The sequence below is a fragment of the Schistocerca cancellata genome, chromosome 4 (assembly GCF_023864275.1).
Source record: "Schistocerca cancellata isolate TAMUIC-IGC-003103 chromosome 4, iqSchCanc2.1, whole genome shotgun sequence".
Lineage (NCBI taxonomy): Eukaryota > Metazoa > Arthropoda > Insecta > Orthoptera > Acrididae > Schistocerca > Schistocerca cancellata.
In genome coordinates this window covers 850,530,701-850,552,345 of record NC_064629.1, presented here as the reverse complement: position 1 = coordinate 850,552,345, position 21,645 = coordinate 850,530,701, and the positions used below count along the sequence as shown (strand labels likewise).

The window sequence follows — 21,645 nt, the reverse complement described above, 5'->3', positions numbered from 1 at the left end:
CAGCTGAGGAACAGTTTATTCTATACTTTGTCCCTCCCCGTTTCTGGTGGTGTTTTATAATCTTTCCTCTCATCCTGTTCATTCATAAGTCCTAGTTTCATACACCCACCTTTTTTTTTTTGATCCATAACTATTGCTTTTTGCATAATTTTCCAAATTTTAAAAAGAGGCTTGGGATTGGACTGTACAAGTGGCCTGACTGCATAATGTAAGTATTCGGTTTTCTGGATGCTTTCTATGACTGTCATATGGTCTTTGCGTAATATTGTTCATGGTCTGTTTCTGATGACGTAAAGTAAAATTATGAAACAGTCGTCCCTTTAACAAGGGATTTGTAAGATGAGCAGCAGTTTTATTCAACATACATCCTTCCAATGTTCCTCTTCAGAGTAATGAACGTGCTGGATTCTGATGACAGTCTTCTCTATATATGATGCTATTATGATTGTCATGCAGCAACGAAAGTCCCTGTTCTGGAACATCATTGGACAAATGAAAGTCAAGATGACTGTAGACAAGGTCGTACAGAAGGCCGTTTCCTTTACTACATCTTCAGGTATTTGGCAGGCAACAGTAAATTAGCAACATTATCCTGCAGCAATACGTCAGTTTTGTATGGCGGTTCTTTATGGTCATTTGTTTAAACTGTTGAACCTGGGTCTTGAGGAGATGCTGGCTGATAAACACACGCATGGACTGGAATCTATGACAGCAGGGACATTAACAAGCTTGTAGCCATCCTACCTGTTCATATTGTTGGAGAATTGAATTGTCTTGATAACCTCTCTTACTTTGCACTCCTGCATCCATGGCAGCTGAACAAGCACAAGAACTCTTGAAATTTGATGGATTGGCCACAGTTGGTGTTAACGAGTAAAATACGTCAATTCACCTTTGTTGTAGGTTGCATCAGATATTACAGAAGAGTTTTTGATACTGGAATAGTTACTATCATTATTACAAATCACTCTAGTATGAATGGAAACTCCAGGCAGTAATATCAACAATGTAGAAGGAGGTAGACTGCTATTTACTGTAAAGAAGACATGTCAAGTTGCAGACAGGCGCGATTAAAAGACACTACACTCGCATATAGCTTTCAGCCACAGCCTGCATCACAGTGCGCGCGCGCGCGCGCGCACACACACACACACACACACAGCAAGAAGCAATTAGAGAACGCCCTTGCCTACAACTTCTGTTGTGTTTACCATTGTCGTATGACTCTGGGATCTCAGGTGTTGGTTAGAACTATCAGCTGCAGATAGCAGTCGTGACTCTATATGTAACTGTTGATTCAGTTTCACGGTTCTGGCGCTGCAGTCCGGAACCGCGGGACTGCCACGGTCGCAGGTTCGAATCCTGCCTCGGGCATGGGTGTGTGTGATGTCCTTAGGTTAGTTAGGTTTAAGTAGTTCTAAGTTCTAGGGGACTTATGACCTAAGATGTTGAGTCCCATAGTGCTCAGAGCCATTTGATTCAGTTTCATTGCATGTTTTGTTTCTCAGTACAGCGTATTCATTTTACGCAATGGACTAGTGGAAACTAGCAATGAAATTGCACAGACAAGTGATGAAACTAGTTTCATCCTTCTAAGTGAGCTCAACACTGCATGTTAAGGGGAAGTGTGAAATTATGTTAATGCTGAACTTCCAATATCACTGTTTTCTGTGTGCAACTGTTTGGCTATCAATCACTTTGTTATTCTCGTCCAAGTATATAGACACGTGGGCAGAGGATTCACTTTCTGATCTTTATATCAGTGTTGCTCAGTCTCTAAATGAAACTTGTATGTCTCTGTTTATTGTTGCTATCTACATGTAAGCACCAGTAATATGACATATGCCACTGTTGCACATTGTTGTGTACATAGTTCCACTTAGTCAGCGTGGACACAACTTTCCCACTAGAGCGCGCCCCACTAAGCACAACAGCACAGGCGCAGCACTCGTCCGTCTCCGCTCTACGAGACGGCGCTGTCATAAAGACGGACCAAATTCTGCTTCCGTCGATCTGTGTAGTAATATGTAACACAGCCAGTGAGATCGCTGCTAACGTAGAACCTTTTCTCCTCGCGGATCACACTCGCGCTGTGATACCTGAACGCACGAGGCATTATAACGAGTGTACAGACCTCCGATTAGTCAGTCTGCATTAGTCTGTAGTCAAGTTTCAGTTTGCGCCTAATAAGATTATCATATTCCTGTACACAGCCATGAAGAGAAATGTATAGACACTTTGTCAAGTATCAGAGATATGTGAGAATAAGATTAACGTACCAAGACCAAAGGAACTTCAGATTGTCATTGTAAACAGCATCCAGAATCAAGTTATGTAATGTCTATATTTTTTATTATTTTAATAAATGTGTGGTGAAAATTAATCAAGTTCTGTTTAAAGTTGGTCACCATCAATCTGCTACTCTAAGCATGCAAGTGGCATTTCTATCGTCTGACCTAATGGCAGAAGATAAACACGCCACGATAAGACCATGAGACATATTGCTGACACTCGCCTACTTCGTTAGAGTGACAAGTCAAATAATCTCATGGTGTGTGTACCAAAGGTCTTACAGTATGCACACCACACACATGTAAGAGGGTTGATTCCTATTGTATATGCAAGGTGCTACTCAAAATCTAAAGTAAACTGACTTACACCACTATTTCTATTAAAATTCAGTCTTGGTAAACACAACACTGTGGAGCAGGAAAGCCTTTTAATCCATAAGATATTTCACACTTTTGTAGCATGAGGTAATTCCAACCTTGGAAACTGTTGATATTGTTCTGATTTATATGCTGAGAAATTGGTATTATTTTGGACTCTTGGGTGTGATACCAGTTTATTATGTCAATGTCACTCCCCTTATCTATTTGAGTCATGTGTGTGTATGTCACTAATTTAACTTTTACTTTTTGGGAGATGTATTTAGGTAACATGTGTGAAACGATTGTTTGTTCTTAAGTGTAGTTTTTTTTTTTTTTTTTTGCTTTCATAAATATCTGTTGTAGATTCTGCATTTCAGTTTTTTTAGTGTTGTGTTTGTTATGTTGTCTTACCCTTTTCACACATCATGATGTTACACATGTGAGATAAATTAATTATATTATTTTTTGGCTTTCCAATTAGGAGCTCATGATGGGCATATGGCTTTATGACTGACGTCTCGAACTGCTCATTGTTACATCATATGTTATGTAAATTTTAAGAATATAATTTTTTCTAGAGACAGTATTTGCAGTGGAAAATCCTGTGGATTGTAAGTATTACTTTAAATTGATGGACCACCATTTATCCAGAAGTTGGAGTACTGTAATCAGAGAAAAGTGTATGTGCAAGTTCTATCAGCCATTCTTTAGTAACTGAGAAAAAAGTATTAAGCTTTATTTGCAATATTTCTTTGGGTACACATGATGCATATAGAGTAATTTCTTACGCTATTTCTAATCATTTTACATATAGAGTAATTTATAATCATATATATATATATATATATATATATATATATATATATATATATATATATATACTTACCAAACAAAAGCGCTGGCAGGTCGATAGACACACAAACAAACACAAACATACACACAAAAATCTAGCTTTCGCAACCAACGGTTGCCTCGTCAGGAAAGAGGGAAGGAGAAGGAAAGACAAAAGGATATGGGTTTTAAGGGAGAGGGTAAGGAGTCATTCCAATCCCGGGAGCGGAAAGACTTACCTTAGGGGGAAAAAAGGACAGGTATACACTCGCGCACACACACACATATCCATCCGCATATACACAGACACACCCTGTGTGTCTGTGTATATGCGGATGGATATGTGTGTGTGTGCGAGTGTATACCTGTCCTTTTTTCCCCCTAAGGTAAGTCTTTCCGCTCCCGGGATTGGAATGACTCCTTACCCTCTCCCTTAAAACCCATATCCTTTTGTCTTTCCTTCTCCTTCCCTCTTTCCTGACGAGGCAACCGTTGGTTGCGAAAGCTAGATTTTTGTGTGTATGTTTGTGTTTGTTTGTGTGTCTATCGACCTGCCAGCGCTTTTGTTTGGTAAGTCTCATCATCTTTCTTTTTAAATATATTTTTCCCACGTGGAATGTTTCCCTCTATTTTATATATATATATATATATATATATATATATATATATATATATATATATGGGAGCAGTAAAAGTCCTGTTTTGACTGGCAAGTAAGAAAGGGATCCCTTCCATCTTTTATCCACTGTTTCATACTTGCCCTAGTTTTCAGTCAGAGGGGGAAAATCAAGTGGAAGCATTCAAGTTTCAGCACCTGCTGTAAAATCTTTTCAACCAAACTATACTGTAGAGAACTGGCACAGCAGATATCTGGAACAACTGCAGTGTTGCCTCATAAGTCATGTCAGTGGTAGATACATGTGTAGTAATTGTTGTTCTGGTATGATGCTATGGCAGGTGCAATGCAAGTGATAACTGTGAGCACTTCCTGTAACATGTATAGTGGATAATGTGTCAATAGCAATACAGTAAGAAGAGAACACAACAGGCAAGAGAGCTGACATCTCTGTTGGCGACCTGTGTGGCAGCTCCATAGAACAATAGAATAATCAAATTGTTTGTTATTGCCATTGTTACATGAGGAGAAAGGATTCTTTTACATATGCTTTGTTTTTAATTTCAGCTTTAGTGGTATAACGGAGGAGCAGTTACGGGATGTTACAACTTCAATATATGATGTACAGTCTGCATTATTGAGTTTCATTAGCTCCCAGACAATTTTAATTGGGCATAGTCTGGACAGTGACTTCAGGGCACTGAAGGTATTGTACATTTCATATTAAATCACTTTCTCTGTCGTGTACCAGAATAATGGTAACATCATAGCTAAAAATAAATTAAGCTCTTAAATACTTAATACATTTGTTGTTTCAAATATTGAGTGTGTGCCAAGAAAAACATAGATAATGAAAATTTGAACAACAATACATAGGAAATTTCAAAACAGTTTGCCTCACATTGACAATGATAGATAACTGAAAGTCGGAGAATAGAAAGGAGGAAGGTTTGGAGAACATAGAAAGAAAAGGACATAGCGTCAGCGATATTAGAGCCAAAATATTGCTACTTCGCTTAGAGAATTAAAAGGGCAGTGTTGTGCTATCGGGCTTGCTTATAATCATTCTAGTATTCACATGTAGTGATTTGGAGAACCATACTGAGTATTACCTTTTCTATGCTAGTGGGCATGGTGAGGAGGTGAAAAATGTGTTTCCTCTTGATCTTGGCCACCAATATCGACAGTAGTTGAAGTATTTGCTGCTTTATTGCAGTTTGTTGTTTTCATTCTTCCATTCCTTTAAAGAACACAGTAAGTTACTTTGTCAGTTTCTGGTTATGTTTTATTGTGTTTTTAGCTCATATTTTGTATTATGTCTGTCAAAACTTTAGCTGTACTCAAGTGCATCAAATTATTAGTGACATATCCACAGTTTCTTTCTGTGTTGGTCTCCTGTGTAGGCAGTAATGGTGAGATTCTTCTTTTGATTTTCATTTTCCTCATATTCTGAATCAAGAAAATGTTTGTCTTAAGTTTATATTTTCATTTTCATTAAGGTCTATGCAACCAACCTTAAATGTTGAAATATTATATACAGTGGTTTTTTTTAGGTCCATAATTTTTTCTGAAACATAGTAAACCCTTTAGACATTACCTCAGTCAACATTTTTTTTTCCAGACAGTTTTTGTGGTGCAGAGTCAACTAACTGCTTAGCTTAAGTATTGTGGCATGAGTGGGGCTGTGCACAAATGATTTAATTCATACATAACTGGAAGAATGCAGAAAGTTGAAAGTAAAAGTACAGATAGTCTACAAAAACCAGCAGAGTCCTCTGAGGAGGTATCAAGAATGGTGTCCCACAGGGTTCAGTCTTGGGTGCCTTACTGTTCTTAATATATATTAACGACTTGCCACTCTGTATTCATGAAGATGCAAAGTTAGTTCTTTTTGCTGATGATACAAGTATAGTAATCACACCCAAGAAGCAAGAATCAGCTGAGGAAATTGCAAATAATGTCTTTCAGAAAATTATTAAGTGGTTCTCTGCACATGGACTCTCGCTAAATTTTGAGAAAACACAATTTATACAATTCTGTACAGTAAATGGCATAACACCATTGATAAATATAGACTATGAACGGAAGTCTGATGCTAAGGTAGAATACTCAAAATTTATGGGTGTGTGCATTGATGAGAAATTGAATTGGAAGAAACACATCGATGATCTGCTGAAACGGTTAGGTTCAGCTAGATTAGATTAGATTAATACTAGTTCCATGGATCATGAATACGATATTTCGTAATGATGTGGAACGGGTCAAATTTTCCAATACATGACATAATTAAGTTAATTTAACAACATACTTAAGTTAATATAACAACTTTTTTATTTTTTGTGTTTTTTTATTTTTATTTTTTTATTTATTTATTTTTTATTTATATCTAAAAATTCCTCTATGGAGTAGAAGGATTTGTCATTCAGAAATTCTTTTAATTTCTTCTTAAATACTTGTTGGTTATCTGTCAGACTTGTGATACTATTTGGTAAGTGACCAAAGACTTTAGTGCCAGTATAATTCACCCCTTTCTGTACCAAAGTTAGATTTAATCTTGAATAGTGAAGATCATCCTTTCTCCTAGTATTGTAGTTATGCACACTGCTGTTACTTTTGAATTGGGTTTGGTTGTTAATAACAAATTTCATAAGAGAGTATATATACTGAGAAGCTACTGTGAATATCCCTAGATCCTTAAATAAATGTCTGCAGGATGATCTTGGGTGGACTCCAGCTATTATTCTGATTACACGCTTTTGTGCAATAAATACTTTATTCCTCAGTGATGAATTACCCCAAAATATGATGCCATTTGAAAGCAACGAGTGGAAATAGGCATAGTAAGCTAATTTACTAAGATGTTTATCACCAAAATTTGCAATGACCCTTATTGCATAAGTAGCTGAACTCAAACGTTTCAGCAGATCATCAATGTGTTTCTTCCAATTTAATCTCTCATCAATGGCCACACCTAAAAATTTGGAATATTCTACCTTAGCTATATGCTTCTGATTAAGGTCTATATTTATTAATGGCGTCATACCATTCACTGTACGGAACTATATGTACTGTGTCTTATCAAAATTCAGTGAGAGTCCATTTACAAGGAACCACTTAGTAATTTTCTGAAAGACAGTATTGACAATTTCATCAGTTAATTCTTGTTTGTCAGGTGTGATTACTATACTTGTATCATCAGCAAAGAGAACTAACTTTGCCTCTTCATGAATATAGAATGGCAAGTCATTAATATATATTAAGAACAACAAAGGATCAAGACTGACCCTTGTGGAACCCCATTCTTGATAGTTCCCCAGTTTGAGGAATGTGCTGATCTTTGCATATTATGAGAACTACTTATTTCAACTTTCTGCACTCTTCCAGTTAGGTACGAATTAAACCATTTGTGCACTGTCCCACTCATGCCACAATACTTGAGCTTGTCTAGCAGAATTTCATGATTTACACAATCAAAAGCCTTTGAGAGATCACAAAAAATCCCAATGGGTGTGGTGTTCGGTTATTCAGATCATTCAAAATTTGATTGGTGAAAGCATATATGGCATTTTCTGTTGAAAAACCTTTCTGGAAACCAAACTGACATTTTGTTAGTACTTCATTGTTACAGATACGTGAAGCTACTCTTGAATACATTACTTTATCAAAAATTTTGGATAAAGCTGTTAGAAGGGAGATTGGACGGTAATTGTTGACATCAGATCTACCCCCTTTTTATGCAAAGGTATAACAATAGCATATTTCAGTCTATCAGGGAAAATTCCCTGTCCCAGAGAGCTATTACACAGGTGGCTGAGAATCTTACTTATCTGTTGAGAACAAGCTTTTAGTATTTTGCTGGAAATGCCATCAATTCCATGTGAGTTTTTGCTTTTAAGCAAGTTTATTATTTTCCTAATTTCAGAGGGAGAAGTGGGTGAGATTTCAATTGTATCAAATTGCATAGGTATGGCCTCTTCCATTAACAGCCTAGCATCTTCTAATGAACACCTGGATCCTACTATATCCACAACATTTAGAAAATGATTATTAAAAATATTTTCAACTTCTGACTTTTTGTTCGTAAAGTTTTCATTCAATTTGATGGTAATACTGTCTTCCTGTGCTCTTGGTTGACCTGTTTCTCTTTTAATATTATTCCAAATTGTTTTAATTTTATTATCAGAGTTGCTGATTTCAGACATGATACACATACTTCTGGATTTTTTAATAACTTTTCTTAATATAACACAGTAGTTTTTATAATGTTTGATAGTTTCTGGGTCACTACTCTTTCTGGCTGTCAGATACATTTTCCTTTTCCGGTTACAAGATATTTTTATACCCTTAGTAAGCCATGGTTTGTTACAAGGTTTCTTACGAGTATATTTAACTATTTTCTTGGGGAAGCAGTTTTCAAATGCATTTACAAAAATGTCATGAAATAAATTATATTTTAAATTGGCATCAGGTTCACGGTACACCTCATCCCAGTCTAACTGCTGTAGGCTTTCCCTGAAATTTGCAATTGTTAAATCGTCGACTGAACGTACTACTTTGGAGGACTGTTTAGTATTGCTGAATGGAGCTATGTCATATATTGTAACTAGCTGTGCACCATGATCAGAAAGCCAAGCCTGGTTTCCCAAATGGCTAGTCTGAGTTAACTGCTCTTTGAAGAAGGAACAGACTGATATGTTGATTTGATGTCATACCACACCATGCTGTTACATAGGGGCTGATATTGCTTTACTCATTGGTGGCATGTGGAGAATCCTTTATCCAGTCATGGGAATTATGACGGTTTACAAATCCTCTCACATGAAACACACCCTTACTCCAAATTTTGTTTGGAAACAACAAGGGGATGTCTCCGAACCAGCCTAGCATGATTTCTCTGTTCTCCGATGGTCACAATCTTCTGCAGACAGTTCCCGGCAATAATGCCAAGCCCAAACGAGTATTGAAGAATGCCACACTTCAGATCGACAGTCCACCTGAGCCCATTCATTCTGTGGCATACATCTATCCATAAAGATCAATTTCTACCACTGCAAGAAGTATATCCATAAAGATCAACTTCAGCCACTGCAAGAAAGAAAAACAGTTGTTTTAAACAAATAGATTAATATTTGTTAAAGTGATTACGTATTTATAGTAGGCACTTATGCCCTGCTCCCCTTGTACTTTACACAGCATTCTAACTGCTTATTCTTTCAGAATGAATATTATATTTACTTTAGATGCATTGTGCAGAAGATAATTCCATGAAACAACTGGCAGTGACAGGGTACAAAACAAGCTAAGACATTGGTCAAATAAACATACTGGGAGATAGTGCCAAGCACAAAACATGTTGAAATGAGCTTATTCATTAGCTTATCTATGCCCTAAGTTCATTTGAGTTTGTTATCAATCTGGACATCAAGGAATCTTACACTTCAAGTTTCATTTAGTGTATTATGATTAATGTGTATTATTGTTACCATCAGACTACTTTTGCTGGTTTGAAATTGCAGACTGATGGGAAAAAATCAAACAGTAAAAAATAATTACTGTAGAATAATGAAATTTTGGGAATACATTTGTCTAGGTAACAAATTTAAGTGATTAATATTGCAAGATCGCAGCTTAATTTAAATGTGAGATAAGCCATTGCAAATGTGAAATGGAAAGCAAGCATGCATATGTGCATGCATTGTGTTGTACAGGTGCTGGATGTCTGTCTGTGGGATGGAGTTCCACGTCTGTTGTACTTGGTCAATCAATGTAGGGATGATTAATGCTGTTTGTGAATGACGTGGGAGTTGCCATCCGATGACGTCCCATATGTGCTTGATTGGAGACAGATTTGGTGATTGAGCAGACCAAATTGACACGTCGACACTGTTGGAAAATACCCCCTGGAATGCTGTTCGTGAATGGCAGCACAACTATTCGAATCACCAGATTGATATACAGATTTGCTGTCAGTGTGTGTGGGATAACCATGAGAGGGCTCCTGCTGTCATACAAAATCACCCCTCAGGCCATAACCACACGTGTAGGTCCAGCGTGTTTAGCACATATTATAGTTGGAGGCTCTCAATTGGCCTCCTTCAAAACAACACACAGCCATCACTGACACGGAGGCAGAACCAGCATTCAACTGAAAACACAGCAGACTTCCACCCTGCCCTCCAAAGAGCTTTTGCTTGACACCACTGAAGTCACAAATGGTGTGGTGGTTTTGGATCAGTGGAATGCACACTACAGGGTGTCTAGCTCGGAGCTGTCTTTGAAATAACCAAGTTGTAACATTTCATTGTGGTGCCAAGTGCTGGTCAATGGCTGCTGCAAATGGTGTATGATGCACCAGAGTTATACGCCAAATGTGATGGTCTTCTCTCTCTTGGTAGTGTCATGTAGCCATTCGAAGCCCAGTCCTCTTGCAACTGTACATTCTGTGACCACCATGCCAACATACATGTACAGTGGCTACATTCCTGCTAAGTCTTTCTGCAATGTTGCAGAAGGAACATTCAGGTTCTAGTAGCCCTATTACTTGACCTCGTTCAAACTCAGTGAAGTGTTGATAATGACATTCTTGAATGATATCAACTCACCATGCCCAATCTTCGAGGTAGCTAACACTCACGACCGTTTCAGTGTTTATTTAAAGCAAACTTGATTTGTGTCCTCATAGTGGCACTACTAGTGCCAATCGTATGCAAATGGCATAACATTTTAATAGACATAATCTAGCAACCATACCTGCCAACTTTTGTTTGTTTCAAAACTCCTCCTTGCTGTTGCAGTTTCCCCCCTCCCCCCATTCTCCCTCAGTGTTTGAGCCTTTCTGAGAGTAAGGTTTCAAATGTTTGCTGTGAATTAGTTTTGACCATCCTCAGGTATGTGTGATCTGTGCTTTGTCTCTCTTCTGGTTGGGTAGGGGCACTTCATTAATATGCTTGTATCATCAGTCACTAACAAACAACAATACATAATTTGTAATTTAATTAAATAGTTATTTTGTTTCTGTCTAAGCAGAGATATTCTAATTTGTTACTGTAATGGTAGTTTTTTTTTTCGCTACCTTAAAAGAAATTTCTCCACTTTAAAATGGATAGCATGTAAATACTTCTACTGCTTACATATGTTTGGAAACACTTTTAACAAATATGGTTTCATGTTGCAGTTGATTCATGATACAGTAGTGGACACGAGTGTTGTGTTTCCTCATAGGAAAGGCCCTCCATACAAGAGAGCTTTGAAAACTCTTTGTAATGAATACTTATCGAAGAATATTCAAAATAGTGGTAAGTGTTAAAAATTCAGTTGATATACAATTTTACTTTAATATCATTTTAGAAACAAGATACATTTTTATGTGAGATATGTGATCATCTCAGCACAATACAAAGTATATTCTAAACTCCTTTGTAGTAGCTGACAGTGTGAATTAATTGTGCCATTCAGTTACGCTGTGACTGGTGTCTCTGAAGTCTTTGTCTTGAAATAAAGCACACATATAAAAACAAAATAAGTCGTAAGTGCTTCTAGATGAAGAAACTATTTAATTTTATTTGTTTGCTGCTTCTCTTAGAATCTGGACATGACAGTGCAGAAGATGCGAAAGCTTGTATGGAACTAATGCTGTGGAAGATCAAACACGAAGGGTCATCATCTACATAGCTAGGGCTGCAGAACAGTCAGGGTCCAGCCACTAGCAAATGGCAGCACAAGTGGTTGGTTCCGTGCAACATCATTTGAAGACTTCACCGTCACTGTGTTTTTAGTGTCTCACCAAACTTTCAGCTGATAACATATCATGGATCGTGCAGTTGTTGATTGTGGTGTTTCAATGCCTCAGTGACTTGATATAGTTAACTGCCATCAGACTAATAGCCATGATATAGTTGGACTTTTACCACATTCAGTGATTTGTGAAGCTGTATGTGCCCACTTCATCTGACGGACATTTAATCACATCGTGTAGACACATCTGGTCGTTGTTACCAGAGTTCCTAACATTCAGTGTTTCAGGTCGACATGTTTTACCAAGGAGCTGAATGCTCTCTACTGACTTTATCTTAAATGTATATCATTATTCAATTCTGGCTTTTGTTGTAGCCATAGACAAAATTACCAGCAGGTATGGTACTGAATAAACAGGTAGTCGCTACATATGATGATAGTATGATATATATCATCAGTATGAGTGACATGTATCTTTCTTTACTGATATTATTGATGAATTAACTGCATAGTGATATGGCGCATGTGGCCTATGTTTGTTCCAGTGTACTGCAAGAAAACAACTTCAGGTGTTTTAAAGTAACTGGTTGTTTCCCCATCTTATCTGGGAATTAGTTTTTGGAGATACTTGTTTTGAATGTAGCTGCCATATTTGTCTGTTAGTCCCAGGATTCATGTTTTGTAATACAGAGTAGTATTATTTCCTTATTCCTCGTTGCAACGGTGAGTGCATCTTTGACCATGACAGATTGAGTATCCAGATCTTCATCATGCATACCTTTTGTACAACACTGATGTCGTCAAACCTTATATTAGTTATATATCTTTTGCTGCTTATGTCCCCTTTGATTATGAAATATGGTGAACATGAAACTTTTGATTGATTTATTTATCACTTGCAAGTACTGCGTTAGTTCCATTGTCTTTTATTTATAATTTACTGGGAACATGGGCAGTGCCCATGGTTTTAAGACTAGTTAAGAAAAAAATACCTTTTTGATATTGTACAGATGCTCCCAAATTAATAATTTTCTATAGAGAAATGTAGAGCCACAAATGTAAGAATGTTTTTGAGTTAGGAAAGAAGGTCTAAATAATTACGTAACATGCCATCTTGAAAGGTGCACTCGTATAGTGCCAGATAGGAACAGAATGTGACACTTGGTAAGAAGGGAGCAGGTTTAAGGATAATAATAACACTTCTCAGGCAGACACAGGCCACAAGAACTTCATTTCTTTACAGTTATGGTCTTTGAAGAAAACTGATCTGTATATGTTCACAAGACTGAAAAACGGAGAGCTGAAGCATATCATAAGGTCTATCTAGGTAATGTCTGTCTCAACTATAAAACACTGATTGTAAGGAATTTTGCCTTATAACAGCTGTCAAATGGCTGAAACCACATTTTTCATATTCATAATTATCAAAAATTCATCCGAGTCACTTGATCATCAAAGCATAACTGCCTTTTTGTTACTTTTCAAAGCAGTATTAAATTTTTCATAAAATTTTTGTGTAGTTTTCATTCTGTCATTTCAATACCTTTGTGAAGTCTTATCCTTTTGAGAGAGAGAGAGAGAGGGAGAGAGAGAGAGAGAGAGAGAGAGAGATTTTGGAAATGGCATCTAAAACTGTAAGTACTGCTTCTTTTACAGTGTCAGTGAACATCCCTCACAGGTATGAAACAATAAGCTCACCAGTTACGTATCACAAATCATTCAGGAAAAACTATGTGAAATCAAGGAAAAAATTATTCAGCCTGCCAGGGTAAGATTTTTTTTTTTTTTTTTTTAGATAAAGAAAGCACATATAATTTGGCATAGCCCTGTTATGGCCTTAACTATGTTTATTCTTTTTCACACCCCCACCCTCTCTGTATTGAAAATATTTAATCATAAATCAGACTTGAAAAAAAAAGGGGCAATAGTAGCTTAACACAATCACGTAAATTGGCAGCGTGTTACCACATTTTTCACTGAGAAAGTGTACCATAATTGTAAGATTGACTCGTTTCACATCATTGCGAGAGATCACAATTAAAATCTGTGGAACATACAAATAAATAACTGAGTGAGGCAGTACATTATTAGGAATCTTTAAAACTGTCCAAACATTCAATTTCACTCGAAGTTTTCTCATAGATGACCAGTCTTGTGAAATGTGTCAGAAAATTTCATCTTACATTAGTACAGTGCAAATGTTTCGTAAATGTTTTATTATTGATCTTCCAGTATCATACTGTGCTCTTTAATCATGTACACATGTTTATGGTAGCAGTTTGGATTGCCTTGCACATATCTCATCTTTGAGAGGAAAATGGCCTATTGGAATTTAGATACTCATTTAATAATCTTAAAATGTAGGAGCAGACTCATAAATCTTCACCAGTTTTAACCAAATTTCCACTGGTGATAAGATATCTAAAACAAAGAATCTTTTATTGGTTCCATATTTAATTTCATCCACCTGAAACACCACTTGAGGATCCACATATTGGGTAGACACTTGACTTACACTTCCATGCTATGTAATTAATATAACTTAAACAAACCTCAAATGGATATCTGTGCCAGGCTGAGAAATTCTTACCATATGTAACCAGTATTATGCCCCCCACCCCACCCCTGCACACAGTATTGTGACACTTAACATTTTCTGTCCTGTTGTTCATCATTTGTGTGTTTTGCTAGTTGTGTGTACTTACACACACTTTTTTCACACATGAGGGTGAATGAAATGTAAAAGGTGTGAGGAAAATGTATGTAATTATAACTGAAACAACAAAACACATCATTTATGCACAACAGGGTAGAGCGTGTAGGTATAGGACATACATTGCTACTATTCTTGAAATGTCTCTCAAAATCAATAACACTTTTAAAAAATTATTGCAACTACTTTGTAGATGACATGTCATAAAACCATAAAAAGGCATAAATGTAAATCAGCCTGTACAAATCCACTTTTAAAACTAATGTAATTTCAGGTGAGTAATCAAAGCAAAACAAAATGCACATTATAGTTTTTAGGCTTGACATAGGAAAACAACTGTGAACTTTGTACAATATTTTTGCAGAAATGAATTGAGATCCACAGAAGATGATGCACCAGTGTTGAAACATGTTTGGGAAAATGGAAACAAGAAGCACATTGTGTTTTGCAGAAGGCAGAGTTTAAAAATCAAACTTAAGATTTAACTTTTGGTATAGTGGACTGATGCACTAGATTTAACATAAAACGAAAATAGACTTCTCCCAAGCAATACTGTTCCCATAACAGTTTAATTCACTGACATCACATTTTCTAACACTTTTGCGCAGAGAATTTTACCAAAAACAACATATCAAGGAGAGGTCTTTAATGTGATGCATCAATTACAGGGCATATTTCTGTAGTATGCAATGTCACATAAACATCTCTCTTGTGATATCAGACATAGAAGGACTCGAATGATGCTGCAGTTTCATAGCTTTTTATGAAGTAATGTTCAATGCCTTGATCAACTCACCACCAAATTATTGTTTTTCAGCCTGTCCTACGCCTCAAGCTACACCAGATCAGTCTGTCATGACTGACTTCATTCAGAAAATAATAGAAATAATACTAAAGAACTATATAAAGAAATAATTCTCAGTGATCGTTGGCACCACCTGAACCATGTCTGCATATCATGTCCTATGCTGTGATTTTCTGGCAGAAGCAAACTGAGCAGATGCCACGCTGATTTATATTTTTGTGAAACTAAGTATTTGGTGGTTTTCATTTATCCTTGTGTACAACAGAAATATGTGTTGTGACTTGGTACAGAATGAAAACCGCAGTTACAAGAAGTCCACAGTTTATCAGATCACGGAGTGACAGCATAACAGTTAATAGGTCACAGAGCAACAACGAACATAAGAAACTACAATATGATTAATAATACATCCCATTAAAGCCCTCTCCAAAACATATCATTTTCGGTATGATTTGTTGTGCAGAAGTATCAACATATAAAATGTCAGCTGATAAAACTATTATCTCTGCTCCATGTTAAAAGATTGGAGATGGCTTCATTCATTCATTAAAACTGACGTGCAAAGAGTCTGGTATGTATACCTGGAAAGGCAGGTCTCAGCAGTATAGATATTCTGAAGATATAAAAATCCCTTCGGAACTTAATAGAAAACTAACTTCCCAAGCCAGCAAGAAATCTGGACATTGTCAAATGCCTGCTGTTGCACCAAACGCAGTTTGGTTTCAGTGTTCAAATACAGTCTGAGCATCTGTTTTAGTACTACAGTGAAATATTGATGGCTGGGCAGAATAATGTCTCTGAAGAAAACTTTGAAAATATGACAGTGTTTTCTTTTCAAAACCTTCAAACAGTTTATAGTTTCAGAGTTATTTCTTTAAATTATTAAACTGAACAGGGTGAAAATAAATATTTCTTTTTTCAGTAACATATTAGGATGTGTGATGGCAATAAATATAACTCATGGGTACATTTTCATTTCCAACCTCTCTCTGGAAAAAATTGAAAAAGAAAAAAAAAGAACATATGGCACATGAAATATAAACTCTCAGAAAATATACACAAGTCGGCACTAAAAACCATAATTAGTCAAAAAAATAACAATTTTAGCTGTCCCTTCTCAATGATTCATTTTTCTGTGGAAGGTCCAGGTTGGAAACTTTTACTATACATCTGTTCACATTCTTCTATTTCACACTTCACACTGGCTTTTGTTGTTTCACCAAACACAAGCTACTTGTGGAAGTAGTATGATATTAACTACACTGCAACTATTGTGTAACATCCTAGCCCAATAGGACTATGCACTCCCTTATGAATGGCCACTGCCATATAGTGTGCAAAGGCCAACTATGTCTTATAGTTGCAGTGCATGCTGTACAACATAATGTGGCTCACTGCAGAGGCTGCTTCATTACCTGTTCCATTTACATTATATGCACCAACACTAGCTTTTATCCAAACTTTCATGAATGGCTTGTGATGTAAAAATCCTTTGTAATAATGTTTGCTGAACCATTTATGGCTCTGTACTTTCTTTCCTTAGGCATGGCATCATTTTCCAGGGAAATGCCCCTCAAGAATGTTCTGGGACACAAAAAAGTGAAATTCAAGTTGCTGAAAATCAAGCAAAACTTTTTAAAAGTATTAAAACTTACCTCTGGCATGTATGTGCTTTAAGTAGGTGTACATGTCATGAAAAGTATATTACGGGTAGCTGTTACAACAGCATCTTGAGTACAAATTAAGTATATAGTGTTCAGGGACAAAACTGTTTAATACCTAGCACAATCACATAGAATTGTTTTTAAAAAAAGCACAATGACACCTGACATGCTACAAAACTTTTTCTGTCCTAACTCACAGTACCCCATGTCTGCAGCTTCAAATATTGACCTGGTAATTATACAAGTAAGTTTTGCATAATATACTGTATGCTTAACCCTTTCGCAAGCACATTTTTTGCAGGAACTTGGTGAAGATAATTTTTTTTTTGCTGTCCTATCAGAATTGTGATCAAGCGACTATATATATACTGGCACTAATAGCATAGGCACATAGGGAACACTCATGAGACAAATCTGCAAGTTCATGGTATTGGTGATAAGTTGAGAAAACCATCCCGAAACACATGTGATACAAAATGCCACTATTTCCTGCGCATGGACACAGGCTTCACAACGGGTCGGCATACACTGGATTAGGTGGTCGAGCAGCTGCTGGGATATAGCCTCCCATTCTTGCACCAGTGCCTGTCGGAGCTCCGGAAGTGTCGTAGGGGTTCGAAGACGTGCAGCGATACGTCAACTGAGAGCATCCCAGATGTGCATGATAGGGTTTAGGTCTGTAGAACAGGCAGGCCACTCCATTTGTCTGGTATCTTATGTTCCAAGGTACTCCTCCACGATGGCAGCCTGGTGGGGCCGTGCGTTATTATCCATCAGGAGGAAGGTGGGACCAACTGCATCCCTGAAAAGGTGGACATACTGGTGCAAAATGACATCCTGATACACCTGACCTGTTACAGTTCCTCTGTAAAAGTCATGCAGGGGTGTACGTGCACCAATCATAATCCCACCCCACACCACCAAACCACGGTCCCTTTCAAGGACATTAAGGGGTTGGTATTTGGTTCCTGGTTCATGCCAGATGAAAACCCAGCGAGAATCACTGTTCAGACTATACATGGACTCGTCTGTGAACATAACCTTGGACCACTGTTCCAATGACCATGTACTGTGTTCTTGACACCAGGCTTTATGGGCTCTCCAGTGGAATGCACCTTGCAGGTCTCCGGGTGAATAAACCATGCTTGTTCAGTCGTCTGTAGACTGTTTTTCAGGAGACAACTGTTCAGTGGCTGCGGTAAGGTCCTGAGCAAGGCTACCTGCAGTACTCCGTGGCTGTCTGCAGTCACTGATTGTGAGATATTGGTCTTCTTGTGGTGTTGTACACTGTGGACGTCTTGTAGTGTAACGCCTGGACTCGTTTACTGTCTGCGGGAATCGTTGCCATAATCTTGAGATCATACTTCGTGGCACACGCAGGGCCCGTGCTATGACCTGAGTTTGACCAACCTCCAGTCGCCCTAGTATTCTACCCCTCATAACATCATCAATATGTGTTCTTTGAGCTATTTTCAACACACAGTCACCATTAGCAAGTTTGAAAATGTCTGCACACTTACTCGCTGCACCGTACTCTAACATGCACCAGTACACCTCTGCGTATGTGGACTGCTGCCAGCGCCAGTATGCGATGACCGCAGGTCAAATGCACCACATGGTTACACTCCGAGGTGATTTAAACTCGCAAACCATCCACCAGAGCATTGTTTCACCATGTATCAGCATTATCCTTAATTTATGAGCATGAGTGCAGTTTTTGATAATTTTATTTTTGTGATTTAGGTCATATATCACTAAGGCATCATTGTGAGGTATTAAAACTATGGTACTAAATGGATTTCCCATGCACTTTTGTGAGCTGTTGTATGTTACCATTACATGTAAAAAAAATAATGAACAGTGTTTTCTGTTTTTATTTTATGTTTTATTAACTTTAGTTAAAACATATTTGTTACCAGTATTAAATTTTACTTATCACAATGTGAAAACAATCCTAGAAATTTTATCACTAATAAAAGTATGAGCTGATACAGGTCACAATTATGTTTATTGCAGAAGCAAAGCAATGTGTTCCAACAGCAGCTGCTCCCATGACAAACAGAAACTGATTGTTGTAGCAGTTTTCGTTCACCTTGTGCAGTGTAGTACCACAAGATACCAGACATAGACAGAGATGGTAAGACATATTCTCAAAAGCTTTGGGATACCCTTAAGTTAGGGGTAAGTATGCTTCCCAAGGATCACAAACGACAGATTAATTTTGAGGTAAGTATATTTCCCAAGCCCCTTCCAGAAACTAGTTTTGTGGTAACCATGCTTCCCAAGAACCATTAAAACACCATTGTTCGGTGGGATATATACTTCCCACAGTCCTGAAGGCTGGTGTAGCAGACTGCCACTAGATGCCAGGAGCATACAGAAGTGGTAACATATTCCCTTAAAAGCTGTAAAGAAATACATTTAGTGGGAATTACATCCCCCACACCCCATGAAAGGGTTAACTGTTTATTTAAAAAAAAAAAAAAAAAAAAAACACACACATTGAACTTTCCATGTTATGTACTAAATTGACATGTACATATAATTCATGCCCAACATCCTGTGTACAGTTTACATACTGAAAATATTTTATTTGGACACTTAAAAAAAATAAAGCTCTCGAATCTATATTGCTGAGCTTTTGAGTTAGAGCATCCAGCTGAAAAGTCTGGTGTGTTGTTTGCCAAAATATGTTGTTCTTTCATCAAAATTTCTAGAATTTTTTTTGTCTGCTGTTCTTCAATTAAATGGTGTAGGAAACTAGTCACCAGTGATTCTTATTGATAAGTACACTGTCGCAAAGGCACCCCTAGCATCGGCCTATGACCCACAATCGTCAGTGGCTGAAAGAGGTGCATGAAATGGATTGGAGGATGGGCTATTCATGTTCAGTTCCGGAAACCTGCCCTGACATTTCCAAGCTGAAACCAAAAACCCAATAGAAAAAGAAGAGAAAACACACTCTGGAAATATTAACGACCCCATTCCACCTACAACAATTATGCAAATTGCAAATGATCCCCAACACAGACTGATATTTGAGACAAATTTTCACTGCTGTAATTATTCAAAGAAACCTTGGATTACTACAGGTATTAAAGTGTCTTCAGAAAGAAAAGCAAAGCTGCTTGAGACAGCAAGAACTAGTAAAGATCCAGAAGTTGTTTTACACTATAAAAATTATTGTAACACACTGAGAAAAGTTGTAAGAAAATTAAGAAATATGTATGTTAGAGAAGAAATTACCAACTCCGCCAATAAAATCAAATCAATATGGAATGTTGTTAGAATGTAGACAGGAAAAGTAACCACAGGGGTAGGTAGTATTACTATTAAAGAGAACAAGACCATCGTAACCAACAGTACATGAGTAGCTAATGTATTTAACAATGATTTCTTAAGTGTAGGAGAAAAAACTGGTGAGATTAGTTCAAAAGAAAAAGACAGGCAGTATATGGAAGAGCCAACTTTGAAAAATTTTAGTCAGATTAAGTTTCACCTAGCAACCTCTTGTCAAGTAAGTAAAATTATTGAATCTTTGAAAAATAAATGTTCTGTTTGAGTAGATGACATCTCTAATATGATATTAAAAGAATGTGGAGCAATTACAGCTAATGTTCTGAGTCACATATGTAATGCATCGCTAACTCAACGTATTTTCCCAAACAGGTTAAAATATGCCATTGTCAGGCCTCTCTACAAAAACGGGGACACCAAAGATGTCAATAATTATTGGCCAGTATCCTTGCTTACAGCATTTTCAAAAATCTTAAAGAAAATAATGTACTCAAGAGTGGTTAGCCATCTCAACAGTAATGGGATACTTAGTAAATCACAGTTCGGATTTCAAAAATGCTGTTCCACTGAGACAGCAATATACAATTTCACTGTCAACATAATAGGGTCTTTAAATAGTAAAATGTCACTGATAAGAATTTTCTGTGACTTGTCCAAAGCATTTGATTGTGTGAACCATGACATTATGTTACAGAAATTACACTTCTATGGTATAAATGAAATACCATATGAGTGGTCATACCTACAGAACAGGAAACAAAATGTTTCTTTATAGGGGTCAAGTGATTTAAATAATTTTGCCACTTCATGTAACGGGTGAAATTACATTAGCTGTTCCACAGGGTTCAATCATGGGTCCCCTTCTGTTCTTGATATATGTGAACGACCTCCCTTCTTATCTGGAACAAGAATCTGAACTGACACTGTTTGCTGATGATACAAGCATCATTATTAATCCAGTAAAAGAAACTCCAATTGAAAATGATACAAATAAGGTCTTTAGTAAAGTCATTAATTGGTTTTCTGCAAATGGGCTTGCTCTAAACTTTGAAAAACACAGTACGGTACATCCAATTTTCTGCTGCAAAAAGTACAGTTCCTTCAATAAATATAACACATCAACAGAAGTCAGCAGACAGGGTAGAGCATACAAAGTTTTTGGGAGTACATATAGATAAGAATCTTAATTGGAAAATTCATATTTTGGGTCTTCTAAAGCGTCTATTTTTCAGCATTTTTTGCAATCAGAGTAATTGCCAATTTTGAGGATATAGAAATTAGTAATCTAACATACTTTGCATACTTTCACTCTCTGATACTATACAGAATATGTT

General features: G+C 37.0%; 1 protein-coding gene across 1 annotated transcript in view; it reads left to right on the top strand.

Annotated features, from left to right (window-relative positions):
- Positions 1-13,343, top strand: part of LOC126184964 (RNA exonuclease 1 homolog) — a 230,746-nt gene extending 217,403 nt beyond the window's left edge. Inside the window, exons 12-14 of the mRNA XM_049927660.1 lie at positions 4,666-4,804; positions 11,273-11,393; positions 11,681-13,343. Of these exons, the coding sequence (XP_049783617.1) occupies positions 4,666-4,804; positions 11,273-11,393; positions 11,681-11,769 (349 nt within the window). The 3' untranslated portion in view covers positions 11,770-13,343. The remainder of the gene's footprint in view (positions 1-4,665; positions 4,805-11,272; positions 11,394-11,680) is intronic.
- The last annotated feature ends 8,302 nt before the right edge of the window (positions 13,344-21,645 follow it).